At 42.7% G+C, this 19,004-nt stretch overlaps 1 protein-coding gene across 2 annotated transcripts in view; it reads right to left on the bottom strand.

Annotated features, from left to right (window-relative positions):
• LTK (leukocyte receptor tyrosine kinase) overlaps positions 1-19,004 on the bottom strand; it is a 214,678-nt gene that overhangs the window by 114,334 nt on the left and 81,340 nt on the right. For both annotated transcript variants that reach the window (XM_056545591.1, XM_056545590.1), the window contains exons 2-3: positions 8,358-8,477; positions 6,368-6,520 (exon numbers count right to left, since the gene is read on the bottom strand). In XM_056545591.1, coding sequence (XP_056401566.1) covers positions 6,368-6,520; positions 8,358-8,382 — 178 coding nt within the window. In that variant the 5' untranslated portion in view covers positions 8,383-8,477. The remainder of the gene's footprint in view (positions 1-6,367; positions 6,521-8,357; positions 8,478-19,004) is intronic.

The raw sequence follows: 19,004 nt of genomic DNA, 5'->3' as shown, positions 1-19,004 counted from the left end.
CTTCAGAAAAGTCCCTGTTAAACAAAAAGGAATTTTCGTTTTTCAATAAAACATTCCCTCCCTAATTTTTATTATTTACCTAAACAACACAAATGTTCTGTTAATCACCCTGGTCACCCTATTATTTCTGGAATTTCATCTATTACTGCCAATTTATCTCTTTATGTAGATTTATTTTTACTGTTGTATGTCTTATAGTTGCCCTTATATCTAAAAGCTCAGCTTATCCAGGAACTCAATAATATTACTTTGCCACCATCATTTTCTTTTTTGACATTAGATGTTTGTTCACTTTATTCTAATATTGATACTAAATTAGGTTTAACAATGATACAAGAATATTTTTCAGGACCGCACCTTAAGCACTGATCAAGCTATATTTCTTCTGGACTCTATTGAATTTATTTTGGAGCACAATGTATTCTCTTTTTTCGGTACAGTATACAAACAGATCAGAGGCTGTGCTATGGGGACGCGCTTCGCCCCAAGTTACGCTAATTTATTTATGGGGTCCTTCGATGCCCTCCACATAGCACAGTATCTGATCTTTAGTCCATACATTGCTTTTTTTCGCCGTTTTATCAATGATTTATTTTTTATTTGGACAGGAACGGAAACACAGACTAGAGAATTTGTAAAGACTCTGAATACCAATGCCTGGGGTCTTCAGTTTACTTTACATTTTTCTACAGAAAGTATAACATTTTTGGATTTGGAAATTCTGAATAAATCAGGACTCATTTCCACCAGAACATATTTCAAGTTGGTGGATGTGAACAGTTTTCTGGATTTTAGTAGTGCTCACTACCCCCAATTGGCTGAAGAGCATCCCCTATGGTCAGTATTTAAGAATACATAAAAATTGCACTTTAGACTCTGATTTCACTGTTCATTCTGCTGTTCTAAGGGAACGCTTTTCAGCCAAGAGGTACCCTGATAGTTTATTAACAAAAGCTTATCACAAATTAAAAGACATGAAACAGCATCTTGTGATTAAAAACGTTTTATCATTATAATTTGGCTGTGCGTCTGGAGGAAACAGGCACTGCCCATCACCTGCCCAATACCATCCCTACAGTGATCATGGTGGGGGCAGCATCATGTCTGGAGGACACCAGGCACTGCCCATCACCTGCCCAATACCACCCCTACAGTGAAGTATGGTGGGGGGCAGCATCATGTCTGGAGGAAACCAGGCACTGCCCATCACCTGCCCAATACCATCCCTACAGTGATCATGGTGGGGGCAGCATCATGTCTGGAGGAAACCAGCCACTCCCCATCACCTGCCCAATACCATCCCTACAGTGATCATGGTGGGAACAGCATCATGTCTGAAGGAAACCAGGCACTGCCCATCACCGGCCCAATACCATCCCTACAGTGATCATGGTGGGGGCAGCATCATGTCTGGAGGAAACCAGGCACTGCCCATCACCGGCCCAATACCATCCCTACAGTGATCATGGTGGGGACAGCATCATGTCTGGAGGAAACCAGGTACTGACCATCACCTGCCCAATACCATCCCTACAGTGATCATGGTGGGGGCAGCATCATGTCTGGAGGAAACCAGGTACTGCCCATCACCTGCCCAATACCATCCCTACAGTGATCATGGTGGGGGCAGCATCATGTCTGGGGGAAACCAGGTACTGACCATCACCTGCCCAATACCATCCCTACAGTGATCATGGTGGGGGCAGCATCATGTCTGGAGGAAACCAGGCACTGTCCATCACCTGCTCAATACCATCCCTACAGTGATGTATGGTGGGGGCAGCATCATGTCTGGGGGAAACCAGGCACTGCTTATCACCTGCCCAATACCACCCCTACAGTGATCATGGTGGGGGCAGCATCATGTCTGGAGGAAACCAGGCACTGCCCATCACCTGCCCAATACCATCCCTACAGTGATGTATGGTGGGGGTAGCATTATGCTGAGTTTTTGTTTGTTTGTTTTTTGTGTGGTGGGGATTGATTATGGTTGAGGTAAAACTGAATGAAGCCTACATGATTTATAAACCTTGTTTTCCATGACTTTAGTGGAGGGTCACCGGTTTAGCATCCTCATGCATGATCTAGAGTGGAGAACAATTGCAAAGAGTCTTTCACTCCAGGGCACTTGCTAAATACATACATAACACAGAGAGATGATTTATTTCAATGAAACCCCCACGGATTACGGCTGATCTCCGGACTGTCCCACACCTTGTTATCTGCTCCAAAATTTAAATTTTGTTGTCTGTTCAATTACATTATCTGGTTCATAGATCCCTCATATAGAGATGATCCAAATGTTCATGGGTTTACTGAAGGGCCACTACACCTAAGGCTGGGTGCACACAACGTAAATTTTTCTGTTCGTATTTTACAAGCAGATATCCCACAAAATGCAGCTTCATTGTTTTTTGCAGCCACAATTTAAATATTATTGGCCCATTTTCCAGGAACCCAGCCTATGGGCCACATTTACTTTATTTGACATTTCCTCTAAAGTCCTACTTAACTTTTCTAGTTTCAGCTGCTTTATATACGAATTCTATGATTCTCTTCACTGTGTGTTATTTTACCTTAAAAAGCGTGCAATTTTATGAGAAAACAACCATGTGTTTTTGAGCTATTTACATGTGAGTCATTCAGACTGGTATTCTTTATGCTAAAAATATCTGTGCTTTTTGCAATATAATGAAATTAGCCTATGTACAAAAACAACATAAACAAGTCTTGGCTATAAGCTGTAACTTCACCATTATAGACATTAAATAAAAAACATTACGCTGAGAGTCAGTGATGTTATGAGCCAGTGAGTTACTTCTTAAAGTGGTACTCCACTTATATCCATATATATACGGCTTAATATATATAAGGCTGTTTCATTGTTATGCCTTGTTGTCTCTAACTCAGTGTTTCCCAACCAGTACGCCTCCAGGTGTTTCGAAACTACAACTTCCAGCATGCCGGGAGGAAGTCAATGCAAGGTGAGTCAGTGCTTGCCTTAGACACACCCCTTCCTGAGCAGTGGATGTCAGAATGAGTGAGCAGCAGAACAGGGGCTCTGCTGCTCACTCATTCTGACATCTTCTGCTCAGGAAGGGGCACGTCTGAAACAAGCACTGAGCCCGCCTTCACTCACCATGCATTCACTTCCTCCCAGCATGCTGGGAGTTGTAGTTTTGTTTTTCTTTTTTGAACTCTGCTTTATTGTATTAGTTTTTTAAATTTTATATGAACATTTAAAAAAAATTATGTTAAACAACAAGGCAAAAGTGGAGCAAACGTGAGTATAGGAGTACCCTCACAATCAAAGAATACACAATAAGAAAGTCAACAGGTCATGACATTAAATAATGGCAACTCAACTAGCGATAAGACAGGCATAAATAAAGTAATATAACCAATCAGTCACTCAATCACTCATACATCACAATATAAACGAAAAGCAATACAAAAAGGGGGAGAAGGGGGCGAGAAGGGGGGGGGGGGGGGGAGAAGGTCAAGATGAGAGAGAGGAGAAGAAAGAAGGTCTCTGATCCTAGACCGAACAATTGAAAAGTATCACTCCAAATTGGCTGACAAACAGAGAGGGCCCAGAGTATTATTGAGAGATGCTAAGTTATACCAATCAGTGTGGCAAAAAGGTAGTACAATTTGGGGTTTGGTGAGCAGTTAAAAATGTACGCCATTTGGCAAAGAATTTCTTTGTTGCGCTCTCTGTGCCTTTCTGTGTCCAGTTTGTCCACCTCCAAGAAATCTTTGAGTTCGTCTACAACATCGGTTATGGCTGGCATGGCAGTCTTAAGCCAGTCACGCAAGAGTATGCATTTGGCCACCAGGAGAATGACATGGAAGAATTTCGGGATGTAACGCAAATCCACCTCCTCTGCAACAGAGGGGTCGATAGACTGAAACAGGAGGACCTGGGGAGTCAAGGGAACCCGGACGGTCCAGTATCTAGCAACTAGGGATCGACTGATTATGGGATTGGCCGATATTATCGCCCGATATTCACGATTTTGAAAGTTATCGGCATCTAACCTGCCGATAATGCAGATAATGCGTCCAGCATGTGCACTAGGCGCCCGAATCGCGGGACTTCAGTCCCGGCCCTGAAGCAGTGGCAGATCTGAACTGTTAGCCTTGCACCAGAACAGTTCAGAACACACCCCACTAAAAGCTCTGTGTTTCTTTGCCACAGGTGCCGAGAAGTCCTTGAACAGTAAGATTTGGCAGTCTCGGATAACTAGAGGGGCAGAGCATCATCTGAAAGCCCGTAGTAATGCCTGGCGGTCATTATAATCCAAGAGTTTACAGATGACTTGGCGGGGTCGGTTTAGTTGCACAGGTTGAGAAGATCGCATGGTGTGATCGCGGATCCCAGAGTCTGGACCTAGTCTATGCGCCTGTTCTACGCAGCAATAATGGTTGAGGCCCAGGGCGTCAGAAAGTTCCATTTCACAAATGGGCTGAAGGTCAAAGGCCTGTATTTGTTCAGAGAGTCCCACTATGCGAAGGTTGTTCCACCAAGAGCGGTTTTCTAGGTTGTCCAATTTTTTGGTTGGAGATCCAATACATAAGCAGACAAATCGGCATGATCCCTTTCAAGCGTTTTAACATCACTCTGAACCTCCGCCACTGTAGCCTTGGTTTGTGCGAGATCAGTCCAGAGCTTGTCAAAGGAAGCTTGTAATGTTGCTTCCAATGTTCTCTGTAAGTCAAGCACTATCTGGGTCATTACTTGTGCAGTCAGCGTTTTAAAATCAAATAGAGGTTGGTCTGCCTTTGTAGATAAAGGAGAAGGGGCATCATCAGGCTGTCTCTTTAACAGTGGCTGGCTGGGTGGTACAGCAAGTTGTAAAAGGACTTGTGGTTCCCTAGTAGTGCTGGGAGACTGTAGAGGAGGATGTTCAGGGACCCTCCCGCCGCCATCTTATTGCTGCCTGAGTCAGTGAGGAGCATGGAGAAGCTAACCCCCTGGGGATACAGAGCTCACCTGCAGGTGTGGAGAAGCGGAGCGCGGTGCAGGCAGCCCCATGGGTGAGTCACTGGGCGATCCGGTAGGAGAGGAGAGAGAGCTGGCATTTTGTTTTCACAGCCACAGGACCACATGGCGCTGCAGCTGTTTGCTGTGAGGAGGCCGAGCAAGCTCCGTCTTGAGCCGGGGCTTTCTGATGGCTACGGAGCAAATAATGCTCCATACAGACAGGCAGGTACTAGCAGGTGGCCAGGTGGTAAGGCCATCGGTGGGAGCAGTGTTACCGGCTAGGAGAATGCGGGATGAGCCGGGAGGAGCGTGAGCTCTTTCAGTTGTGTCCTTGCATGGCAGCGCCGGAACCGGAAGTCCCCCCGAGTTGTAGTTTTTCAACTTCTATTATATTCTTTAATTTGCTCAGTATTGTTACTTACATTTGCTCACTATTGGGTATTAGATATGCCCATAGACGTCTATGTATGGAACCTATATCTAAACACACAATACCTTCTACACTCGGATGCCAAGACACGATGAGCCTAAGTTAGAATATGTCTATATAATCCCAGTGAAGACCTTTTAAAGGGGTATTCCAGTGAAAAACTATTTTTTTTTCCATATCAACTGCCAGAAAGTTAAACAGATTTGTAAATGACTTCTGTTAAGAAATCTTTATCCTTCCAGTACTTATCAGCTGCTGAAGTTGAGTTGTTCTTTTCTGTCTGCCAACAGTGCTCCCTGCTGACACCTCTGTCTGTCTCAGGAACTCTCCAGAGCAGGAGCAAATCCCCATAGCAAACCTCTCCTGTCTGGACAGTTCCTGAGACAGACAGAGGTGTCAGCAGAGAGCACTGTTGTCAAACAGAAAAGAACAACTCAAGCTCAGCAGCTGATAACTACTGGAGGGATAAAAAAATTTTAATAGAAGGAGCTTACAAATCTGTCTAACTTTTTGGAGCCAGTTGATATGAAAAAGTTTTTTTTTTTTTACTGGAATACCCCTTTAATGTTAATATGCGGCAAAGAAGATTTTCAAATGTACTTTTAAGAGTAATTCAGGTAATAAGATTCTGTAATTCAGTGATCATTGAACCTTCTCCTTTCTGCCCATACCCAGTAATGCAATAAATATGATAATGTTGAAATCCACCATAGCTCTGTCTGTATATATTAGCATGGTGAAGATGAAGTGACACACTCACGGTCACTTACATTTTGGCGCATTATATTCTTGGCGATCAAACTTTTTGGAATAATTTTTTTCATAATAGATAAGAAACAATAAGAAAGGGAGAGAAACCTAAAGTTTTATAATATTTCGATATGCCACAAAATATATAAAAATATATCTTTTTTTTTTTTTTTTAAATATATCTGAATATTTTTGCCTACCATCAAGTTTTCCGGCTGTAGGCTTGTCCTCTAATAGACGTTCCTGTTGTTGTGGTGTTAATTCCCCGAATACTATTTGCACCCAGTGTGGTTTGCCATCCATACTTGAAGATGATATCCAAGGACAATGAGTCTTAAAGTCACAGGATTCTCCTGTAACAAGGAAGAGACAGATGTCGGAGTTGCGCAAAAAAAAAAACAGATCAGGCCAGTGGTTTCAAACTGTGTCCCTCCAGATGGTGCAAAACTTCAACTCCCAGCATGCTGGGAGTTGAAGCTTTGCAACATCTGGAGGGACACAGTTTAAGACCACTGGATCAGAGTAAACAGTCATGTCTTCTGTAACATTCAACGACAAAATACAGAAATGTATACAGAACATGTTCTAACAGGGCTTAAAGGGTTACTCCGGGGAACTAAACCCATAGCCCATCCTTTCCCTCTCATCAACCTATTTAATTTTCTAAATATCATTCATTAGCTATATAGAGCTGTTTACTCTCTTTGGTTGCAACTTGCATGCATGAAGTGTTGGAATGACATCATCCAGCCATCCACTCTTTCTCTGTCATAATCCCTCTCTGAAAGCAGCCCCCACCCTCCTGAGAGACAAAGACCACGTGGTTTCTGTCCTGCACTGATGAATCATGCTTTCTTTAGTGGTGATAGCTGGGAGGTGTGTGCAGCTTCAGCCAGTCAGACACTGAACCTCTCTTTGCTGCTTAGAGCAGGAGGATGGGGCTGGCAAAGAACAGCTGCAATGATTGCTGGGAGATGTAGGCAAGGGAAGGGAAGGATGGAAAAGAATATCAAGCAGCCAGAGAAGGTAACAGGGGCCACAGGAGCAATGCATATCAGGCAGAATGGTTTACAGGGAACATATCTAGAAAATATAGTGGCTTTGGAGTTATATACAGTATGTGTATGTATATATATATATATATATATATATATATATATAGATAGATAGCTAGATATACTTACCCGGGAGTACCCCTTTAAAACTTAGATACCCTTCTATGATGTCCATATGCCTCAATAGGGCCAGTCACCGCTAGTGTCCCATTTTTCATGACTAGATTATTTAGATACTAACCATTTGCCTGAATATTATTACTAAAATGTATTCATGTCAACATCGAGACCTATCATTCCAAAATACCAAAAAATAATGGGTATGCCAGGATGTTGTTATCTGTAAGAGATCAATCTGTAGATAACTGTTTTGGGGGTTCCTACACCTCATCTGTACAAAGCGGGATGCTGCTTGGCTTCGGGAGAACTGATTTCTATGTATATAAACAGCCACTCTACTCTACTCTACTCTTCTCTATTCAGGTTCACATAAATGCCAAGGACTCCATAGGGCAGAACATGCTTGTTTTTGCAGGACCAATTTTACTTTGAAATGGCATCCTTGTGTAGGTTTTATTGGTACCATTTTGGCATTGATTGGACTTTTTAATTGCTTTTCATTACCTTTTTTGTGGAATGTAATGTGTCCAAAATCCACAATTCTGGTATATATATATATATATATATATATATATATATATATATATATATTTACATTTCCATCATTTGTTGTGCCTTAACATCATATTTTAATCGCTCCAATATTTCCGCACGTGGCGATACCAAATATTTATGTTGGTATGGCTTTTTTTAAAAAAAAATTTTATGTTAACTTTTTTTTTAACACTTTTTCAGTCCCACTAGGGGACTTCAATAATCAATTATTTGATTTCTTATTCAATTCATTGAATTGGTATTAAAATGCATTGAACGGAATTTTTTGTGATCTGATAATACAGCCTGTTTTTGGCAGGCTACAGGAGCAGATTTCGGGAGAGAAGGTCTCGGACTGCCATGACAATGAATCAAGTATATCCATCATGGGTTGTTAAAGTGATAATATCCTAATACAGCTTTGTCTTAGAATTTTTTTTTATACAATGTATTATTATTTAATTTGAACTTTTGTTCTTACCTGGGTGTTTTTTTGAAGAAGACATGACCCCCTCCTCATCATCGTTCAGAGACACACTAGTAATGGGTAGGCCGGGTGTTAAGATGGATTCAGCATGGAGTCCTGAGCACCAGTCAGCAACTGTAAAGATAACACATCACTAGCAAGTCGTATAAATTCCCATTGTGGACAGACAACATCATCTGCTTTCGATTCCAGAAGTGAGTGCTAATATGAAACAGCAGTCCTGAAGATAGACAATATGTTTTATTACAATAACAAAAACGGAACCCACGCAGGAATTTTAACCAGTGCTTTATGATTACCTGAAATACAATATACATAATACTGTATATCAAGATGATTGAGTGATATCATAACATATGAATGTTCTGGCTGGTGAGCCAGAGTAAAACATGAAATGACTCAATATGCTGCAGATTACTATGTGCTCTCCGCTTATTACTATTAAAGGACGGTGGGCAATATTATCGCCACCACAGGAGAAATGAAGCATGGCAAAGAACCTATTGAATCCATAGCCTATCCAAGTAATGCAAAGACAGGATTGGACTGGCCCAAAAGAGAACGGGTGAATCTCTCTGTGGGCCTCTGAATGAGGATGGGCCCCATCTTGCGTCTAGTTATTTATTTTTAATTTTTTTTTTATTTTATTTTTTTTAGGTTAAAACATAACTTTTACTGATATTAGTAAAAAAATAATAAGGGCTACACACATGAGTGGGGGGCATACGGAAAAAAGGGGTACAGGTGAAGCCCTATTCTTAAAGTCCCTAATAAATTCTACTCCTAATATAAGTGTGGAAATAGAAAAAGAACAATATATCGGGGGGAAAGTACAATACAATCTTAAAATTGTGGTAGGTCTCTTTTACCTACGCGTTTCGCCCTCCTTAATGATAGGGTAGGATATAATGTCAGCTGTAGAAGGGACAGAAGAGGATTTCCACCTAGCTGCAATTTGGGATCTGTAGGCTATTAGGATATGGCATAAAGGTGTTCTATATGCGGCGTCTGCTGTGTGAAGGCCTATGTTTAAAAGTACAAGTTTGCTGGATATGGATAATGACTTTTGTGTCTAGTTATAACAGAAACATAGTCACTCACTGACTCTGTGTCTGACCGGCTGTGCAGGTGTTAAAATGACAAGATGACTAGGTAATCTGCCACTTGTGTCCTGAGCAAGCATAGCAATAGGTCCATCTTCTTTCGTCTCGAACCACCTATAGAACTTGCACGTGAGACATGCTCTCAATACCCTATGCGCCTGCTGCTTCTTCCTTACCAAACTTTACCGCAATACAATATATAGCCATAGAGAAAACTTCCTGCAGCACTCACCAATGATCGGAAAGTAGTTTATTGCAATAATACCAGTTACAAAAGTGGGGAGATGGCCGCTTGACAAAGCAGTGATGTGCTGTGAATGGCCGTGTTCTCACTGTGTTCCTGTTCCTAGATTTACTGCAATAAACTAGGCTCTGATCATCGGTGAGTACACCAGGAAGTTTTCTCTTTGGTAATATATTGTACGGACATTTGTGACTACCTGCAAGAAGCACCACTAGGATCACTTGGACTGGGAGGTTTATAGTGCATATCCATACACATGGCGGGACCAGACCAATAGTACCAATGCTCTGTCTTATTAGTATGTAGACCACAGTACATTGGTTCCACAAAACACTAAATGGTAAAATGAAAAATACCACTAAAATGTACAACTAATCCAGCAAAAAACAAACCCTCTATATGGTTCTGTTGGCAGAAAAATAAAAGTAATATGTCTAAATGATGCCAGTTTTAGTTTGTTTTCCCCTCTTTTAAGAGGGTTGACCATGACCACACCTTTACATAACAGTAACACAAGGGCCTTGGAAAGTAAGTGCACCCTGACTTAGTATTACATTATGGTAATCGCAAGGTTATTGCCACTCTTACCACTTCATCAACCAAGGTAAGAGAATATATTTATGTGCATGAGACCTAAAAGTCATGGGTAATATTTTCATGTACAATAACAGTGGGGTGTACCCCCAGATTCAATTCCACTGGTGGGCTCTCCGCAGTCGGCACCCCAGTCTCACACTGTGCACAGACCTTGGCTTCAGCAATGATGCGCATGTACACACATGCCCACTGCAGCCTCAGGAATCAAGACGGCAAAAGACAAACAAAATAAAAAACTATAACCTGAAAATAAAACTTTAGCAATGACCACTGGGTACAAGGCAAACTTGCATTTATTGTACAATAGATATTTATTCCTGGGTTACATAGTATTAATACAGTACAGGTTGAGCAGTCTAAACCATCCACAAATTTCCCAGAAAGACCTCACAACTACCAAGATTAATGTCCCTTTTACAACATCTGATAAACACATCTGGGAGAGAATACAAGTGTCATTTCCCATTCCCAATACAACTTTGCCAGCTACAATTCACTATAGAGTTGTTGGGGGGAAAAGGTTTGATTAATGCAGAAAATGTTTATCAGGTATTGGAGAGTTCTGTAAATGTATTTCTGTGCATTGCACCTTGTTTAATGCCTACACTGAGGTCTTACATGGTGATAAGGGTTAACATTTCTTGCATACACTGTACACAGTTTAAAAGTGCTTTGGTCACATGCTACTCCTAGCCAATGATTGAGGGTCTCTCTGAATGAATGGGATTATTTGTTGGCCTACGGTTTGGTCAGTGCTGCCTGTCTGCCATGTTAGGAACACTTCCCTGGATACACCTTTTCTGGAGTGTCATGTCACAGAAGCCCCCACAGAGTGAGGCTGGGTCCACACTACGTTTTGTCCCATACGGGAGCGCATACGGCAGGGGGGAGCTAAAAGCTCGCGCTCCCGTATGTGACCGTATGCGCTCCCGTATGCCATTCACTTCAATGAGCCGACTGGAGTGAAACGTTCGGTCCGGTTGGCTCATTTTTGCGCCATATGCGCTTTTACAACCGTACCTAAAACTGTGGTCAACCACGGTTTTAGGTCCGGTTGTAAAAGCGCATACGGCGCAAAAATGAGCCGACCGGACCGAACGTTTCACTCCGGTCGGCTCATTGAAGTGAATGGCATACGGGAGCGCATACGGTCACATACGGGAGCGCGAGCTTTTAGCTCCCCCCTGCCGTATGCGCTCCCGTATGGGACAAAACGTAGTGTGGACCCAGCCTAAGTAAAGTGAAGTCTACATTTTGCAGTCTCAGTCATATTGGATTAAGAACTTGAGAACCTGAAAACACATACATACATCTGCATTAAAGGAGTACTCCGATGCTAAGTTTTTTTTATTTATGGTAAACTAACCCTAAAGCAAAGTTATATAACATTGTAAATGACTTACCTTATCCCTATCGCTCTTTTCCTGGTCTTCTCCCGCATTTCTCCTTCTAACGGAAGCTGGCTCCTTTTTCTTCAATCTATGACGCATGACCGCTGTTTCTTCTGCACCGCCGCCATCTTAGCCCGGTGACTCATCGCTCCCATAAGTCACTGCGGGCTGTGCCGGAGCCGGCTACTCCCCCAAAGTTAATTTATTCTGCGCATGCGCAGTACTACGCAAATAGCGTAGGGCTAACGCTAGGCTCCTATCGCTGCCTACGTTAGCCCTACGCTATTTGCAACCAGACTGACGGATCCTATCATCTTCATCCAGCACTGAAACCGTTAACCTGAGGGTTCTGACCTATCCACTGCCGGGCACAGGTGAGTTCTGCCGTACATTAACTCTTTCGGTGACTGGTCCATGCTTACAGGAGATTTTAGCAAGTTTAGAACGCCAGGTATTTGGGGGGAAAAAAAATATTTTTTTCTCAAAATTCTGTTAAAAATTCGATTTATTTCTAAAATAAAAATCTCTCTCCGCATATATTCACATCCATATCGTAATATTTCCAAAAATGTATTGTTTTTATTAGGGGCGTGGCACGAACGTCACCACCGTACATGATCTCAGGTATTTGGCACAGATGGACACATTTTTGTAGTAGTGCACAAGGGTTATGTCAATGTTTCACAACCAGGGTGTCTCCAGCTGTTGCTAAACTAAACTGTTTTGCAACAGCTGGAGGCACCCTAGTTGGGAAACACTGCGCTAGTGGGTACATGGAAGGAGGGAAGGAACTTTATTATAATTTATTATAATTTCCTGGGGGGGGGGGGAGGGGGGAGAGGAGGGTGAGAGTGCAGCAGCTAACAGGAAGCTGGTGCAGGGAGTCATGGGAAATGTAGTCTTTATGACATGGCTGCTTACTGCTACAGGTGGCAATTACAAGAGAATGGCTGGGCCAAATTTGACAAATGAGGTATTGTTGGAAAGGTCTTTGAAAGAGCTATCAGATGAGGTACACTTTTTTTTTTTTTAAGTACTAGCGCTCCGGAGTACTCCTTTAAGTCATTACAAGTGCTAAGAAAGAACCTCAAAATCTCAAAATTCAGTAAAGCTGATATAAAAGCATTTGTTAAAGGACAATGACCAAATGTTCAATGCACCAAGCTGTATTTAAAGTGTTCCTGTCAGACACCACACACAAAAAAAATGTTACTCAGTCCCTAATCCTGTCCATGTAATGTAAATTACATGTAATTTTTATGCCTCTATCACCTATATTTATTATAAAAACCCCTCTTTTCATTTGCTCACAGTGGTAGAAATCCTCTCAGGGGAATTGGGCATGTCCCTCCCTTGTGGTGGTGGGAGGTGATTGGTGTGTGGTGGAAGGGGGCATGTCTCTCCTTGTGGTGGTGGGAGGTGATTGGTGTGTGGTGAAAGGGGGCGTGTCTCTCCTTGTGGTGGTGGGAGGTGATTGGTGAATGGTGGGCCGGGTATGTCCCTTCCTTGTGGTGGTGGGAGGTGATCGGTGTGTCTGGTCATGCAGCCTTGTCCATGAGTCATCTCTTGTCCATGATTCATGGACAAGCCTGTTGCTTCTGCAGGACTGGTTAGTGTCCCAGTAGGTATGGGCACTCCTAATGGTGGGATTTTCAGGACCCTTTTTCTTTATTAAATATTCAAAAAAAATGAAACAACCATATTACAAAAGCTCTTTAATTTTCACCAGTAACAACATATAACAAGTTTTTGGACCTGACAGTGCCCATGTAGGCATCTGTATTTCATTGGAATGTCACAGAGAGTTCAGTAAAGTTTTCCAAGTTATTTCATAGAATCCTAGTGTTCAGAGGTCTCATTCATGCACTTTGTAAACGAGAACAGCTTCACTGACAAAAGCTGTGGGGTCACAGATTAAGCACATAACATTAACACCAGGGACCACCACGCCCGGCATAGCCCTCATAACCTCCCCAGTGACTACTGCATCAGGTGTTATAAGAAAGGCATTCAAATTCCAAAGGACGAACTAGAATGTTGCAGAAAAGGAGAATATAACTAGGAATATCACAAATTGGCCGGAAACCTGGAGGAACGGGTTGTGTGTGTATATATATATATATATATATATATATATATATATGTGTGTATACAGTGACCCCCCGACCTACGATGGCCCCGACATACGATCATTTCAACATACGATGACCTCTCAGAGGCAGCATCAACATACGATGCTTTTGTATGTCGGGGCCATCGCATAAACGGCTATCTGGCAGCGCAGACTGCTTCAGCTGCCACCGGATAGCCGTTTACGGTGCCTCGTGTGGTCCGCTGACGATCACTTACCTGTCCTCGGGGCTCCGGCGCTTCTTCTTTGGGATCCCCTGCATTGTTGACGCTCTCCATTGTCCTCATCACGTCGCTGCGCACGCCGTCCCATCATCCAATAGGAGCGGCGTGCGTAGCGACGTGATAGCGGCGACGGAGAGCAAGGATGCCGGGGAAGCAGAGGTCTTGCCAGAGCGTCGGGGACACCCCGGGGACGCGGCGACAGCGATGGAGGGCGACATCCAGGGCAGCGGTGACGAGCGGTGATGGTCCGGAGCGGCGGGGACAGGTGAGTATAACTTCCTATACCAGTGGTCTTCAACCTGCGGACCTCCAGATGTTGCAAAACTACAACTCCCAGCATGCCCGGACAGCCGTCGGCTGTCCGGGCATGCTGGGTGTTGTAGTTTTGCAACATCTGGAGGTCCGCAGGTTGTAGACCACTGTCCTATACTTTACATTGCACGGATCCCTCAACATACGATGGTTTCAACAAATGATGGTCCATTTGGAACGGATTACCATGGTATGTTGAGGGACCACTGTATATATATATATATAGCTACTGCTGATGCATGAGTGTGGCCACTGACTACTAGATGTATGTATATTTACGGTCTTCTCACTGTACCATTGCTATTTTAATATATGTTTTATTTCTGTGATTTCTTATTAAAGATTTATTTTGTATCTTTCTAATTACGGTTTTGGCTAGTTTCTTCTTATTTTTGGTGTTGTATATAGAGATGAGCAAATTTACAGTAAATTTAATTCGTCATGAACTTCTCGGCTCGGCAGTTGATGACTCATCCTGCATAAATTAGTTCAGCTTTCCGGTGCTCCGGTGGGCTGGAAAAGGTGGATACAGTCCTAGGAAAGAGTCTCCCAGGACTGTATCCACCTTTTCCAGCCCACCGGAGCACCTGAAAGCAGAACAAATTTATGCAGGATAAGTCATCAACTGCCGAGCCGAGAAGTTCGTGACGAATCGAATTTACTGTAAGTTCGCTCATCTCTAGTAGTATATTATATATTCCCCTTTACACCACAGAATATATTCATAGGAAGTTTAGAATTTGATCTTCCCTTCAGAATTGATTTTTGCTCCTGTTTTGTATCGATCCTCTGAAGGTATTCTGAGGAAAAGCTACGTGAAGATCAGTTCATTAAATTGGCATTTTGAGGATTTCGGAAGAAGTGAATTAGCGCTGGTTTCACAGTATCATTAATCTGACAGATACGACTTAAATGGAAGAAGTCGGTGGCGGTAGAAATCTGCGCTGTTTAATACATTGGGACTATGACTCAGAGGAACCAGGTACCAAGGGACCAATAAGTCAATCTCATGGCTCTATGATAATTGCTATAATTGAACATGATGGCGGTAATATTAATAATTAACATATTCTATTGTCTCACAGGCCAACGCAAGGTCTCGGCACTTCTTTTGATCAGTGGGAGGCCGGCTGTCACGTAGCCTATGATATGGGCACCATAATGAATGTGTATCATCATAGAATAGACATGTCCTTTATTGTATACAAGATATGGATACATGGAGAATTATCTCATTATCTGAACTAATATTCCAGCCTATCACCTAATGGTTAGCGAATTTTTTTTTTTAGATCACTAACTATAAAGGACTATTTATGTTCTGCGTCCTTAAAGGCCAAAATGTAGACAACCAAACCCACGGGCGAAAGCCTGGGGTGAAAAACTAATTGAAGCTTGGAGTTTTATCAGGCGATGCATGGGAAAATATGGTAATTCATTCTGACACTTTCAAAATCAAAGTCCCTTAAATGGGTACTCCACTGAAATTATTATTTTTTTTTTTTAAATCAACTAGTGCCAGAAAATTAAACAGATTTGTAAATTGATTATATTGAAAAATGTGTATCTTTCCAGTACTTATCAGCAGCTGTATGCTCCACAGGAAGTTATTTCCTTTTGAAATTTCCTTTCAATCTGACCACAGTGCTCTCTACTGACACCTCTGTCCATGTCAGGAATGGTCCAGAGCAGGATAGGTTTGCAATGGGGATTTGTACCTGCTCTGAACAGTTCCCATAAGGGACAGAGGTGTCAGCAGAGAGCAGTGTGGTCAGACAGAAAGGAAATTCAAAAAGTAATGAACTTCCTCTAGAGCATACAGCAGCTGATAAGTACTGGAAGGATTAAGATTTTTTAATAGAAGTAATTTACAAATCTGTTCAACTTTCTGGCACCAGTTGATTTAAAAATTATTTTTTCCAGTGGAGTACCCCTTTAAGGTCCTTTTACACAGGCCGGTAATTGGGCAAATGAGCCCTAGGTCTGGCCACACTATTGATTAGGCTTTGTTAAAAAGGTATTCTGGGTAACTTAAACTTATAGGGTAGGGGATAAGTGTCTGATCTTAGGGGTCAGACTGCTGGGGTCCTCTACGATCTTCAAAACTCGGCCCGGCTACTCACCTGTCCTTGGGGCAGAGTGGCCGCCACAGGCTGGTGATTAACTGAGCAGGTTGTCACTCTTGCAGGTCTCCAAGGATTGGGATCACTCTTCTCCAAGGACAGGTGAGTAGCCAGGCTCGGTTCTGGAGACAGCATTGATCAGTGTTATCAGCGCTCTGCTTCTTCAGCCTACCCAAGCAGCCTGGAGAAGCAGAAATAAAATCGGATGGCACCGAGGCAGGTAGGGACCCTCCAGCCATCATGTCAGCTCATTGGTACCCTGCAACTGCATTAAAGTACTGGCACTAGTATTATACTGGATTTGGGTTCTGTGATCACAGGATTTAAAGAGTTAATAGCCTTACAGTGGCTGCATTCTAAATTTCCCATTAGAGTGCCGTACATCTGGAAGCTGAGCCCTGTTTCCAAATCTCACACATTTTGTATGCATGGCACAGGAAGATTTGGAAACAGGGCTCTGCTACCAGCTGACTGTCAATCAAGCAGGGACAGGGAAGGGAGGGGGAAGTTAGGATGCTTTCCAGCCCCCAGCACTTTAGGGGTTTGGGAACACCTCTTTGACACTTTGTACTAGAAAATAAAAGCATTTTTCTATGTTATGGAAGCACAGACAGATATATGTGTCTTGTTGTTCTAACCGTGTCCCTACCGTTTTCCTGTATTACATTAATGAAGTCTATGATGAGTCTATGACACATCAGATGTTGCAAAACTACAACTCTCAGCTGGGAGTTGTAGGTTTGCAACATGTGAATGTCCTCAGTAGGGAGACTACTGTTATATGGATACCAAACAACAACTACGTCCATAGAATGCCATTGATGTGGTCCAGCTGTCTAACACCTTCAAGCAGGCCTGGTACAAGGATTTTTGCCACCCTAGGCGAAAGCTAATTTTGCTGCCCTTTGACACACCTCACCTTACTACTGGGGTCACACACTGGAACAAACCCCCTCCTCGTGTAATCACCTTACTACTGGGGTGATAAGCTTTTGCTGGATGGGCAGGTGCTTCAGATGTTGGCCAACTTTATTTCTGTGGGCATAGAGGCGCCCCCATCGAGTGTTCCTAGGCGGCTGCCTATTTTGCCTATAGGCAGAGCCGGCCCTGCCTTCTAGACTCTCTCCGATCTTCTTCCTCTTCCACTAGAGCCAGGCCTCGGTCCATTATAAACCAATGCTAAAATGTACATTGGATTGTATTCTGCCCCCTACTGAACCATACCTTCAGTACAGTAGATGGCGAATGCTCTAAGTCTGCTAAGCACCAGCGAAGGAGAACTCTACTCGGCACCAGCGGAGGAGATTTTGCTCACATGCTGGTCCTAAAGTTCTAATCTTACTATGAAAGTCAATAATGCATGTATGGTTATAAAACCTATTCTGTACATACAAAAAAAAAATGGAAATATTATCAGTCTGATACTTACCTGACCCTACTACTATTGTCCTACAGCAACAATAGATATCAAGAGGTCAAGTCTTCTAAAAGCTCTGAACAAAAGGGCTATCGGCTATCTTCTAAGTGTGAAATCATCTACACTACGCTCACCGCCAGCGAAGAAAAGAGCCATCTAAATGCCATGTAAATAGCATCTCCCAGATGTCTGCTTTTCCGAACGTACTTACTGAAATATTAATATTTCCCTTCCAGCCACAACAAATACTATAGTAATAATTCCTATAGGCACTACTGCGGATACATTGTCTGAAAAGAATGCACGAATAGCAAAGCCATCAACAGTCAAGTACACGTATTATCAAAGCTTTCCGTCAAACATTTTCATTCACTCAAGGGAAATACTTGACAATAAGATACCTTTTATGTTAAATGGGATTGTATTATAATGTATATTATACACTCTCTATGTGCGGAGTGTCACTTTAGAAGATCGGAAGACGGACATACATGGGATTCTAAATGGATAATGTGTCGGGCAGCATTCTGTGTATCACAGAGGATGAATTGTAGAATCGGACTTAAATAGGCACTGTCAGAATCCAAAACTTTTTATATGTTGTACATCTTGACAAAACATTAATCTTTCTAATATAGTACATAAAAAAAAATGTTCCCCACCTTTTTATAGAAATCATGGCTTATAAAATTGACCACTAGGGGGTGCCCATACCATCCAGAACATAATCCTGTCTGGCTGCAGCATCATCTTTGTCCCAGCTGAAACAACTGCAAGGACAAAGTCCAGGAATTGAGGGCGGGACTAGCACTCCTCTGTGCTCACTCCTGTCCTGTCTATCAGACTGCAGAATGAAAACAGAGAGGAGGGGGTTACAGAGAAGCCTGCAGTGATTCGATGAAGAGATCCAGCACAGCACAGCAGATTCAGGGAGGAAGTGAATGCATGGTGAGTGAAGGCGGGCTAAGTGCTTGCCTCAGACATGCCCCTTCCTGGGCAGTGGATTTTAGAATGAGTGAGCAGCAGAACGGAGGGATTTTTTGAGCCAAATACAGAAGCTGGACACGTAAAAAAGTCATATAAAACATGTTCATGACCT

Source organism: Hyla sarda, chromosome 11 (assembly GCF_029499605.1).
Source record: "Hyla sarda isolate aHylSar1 chromosome 11, aHylSar1.hap1, whole genome shotgun sequence".
Classification (NCBI taxonomy): Eukaryota; Metazoa; Chordata; class Amphibia; order Anura; family Hylidae; genus Hyla; species Hyla sarda.
The sequence above is the reverse complement of the archived record's forward strand: the minus strand, read 5'-3'. Positions and strand labels throughout refer to the sequence as shown.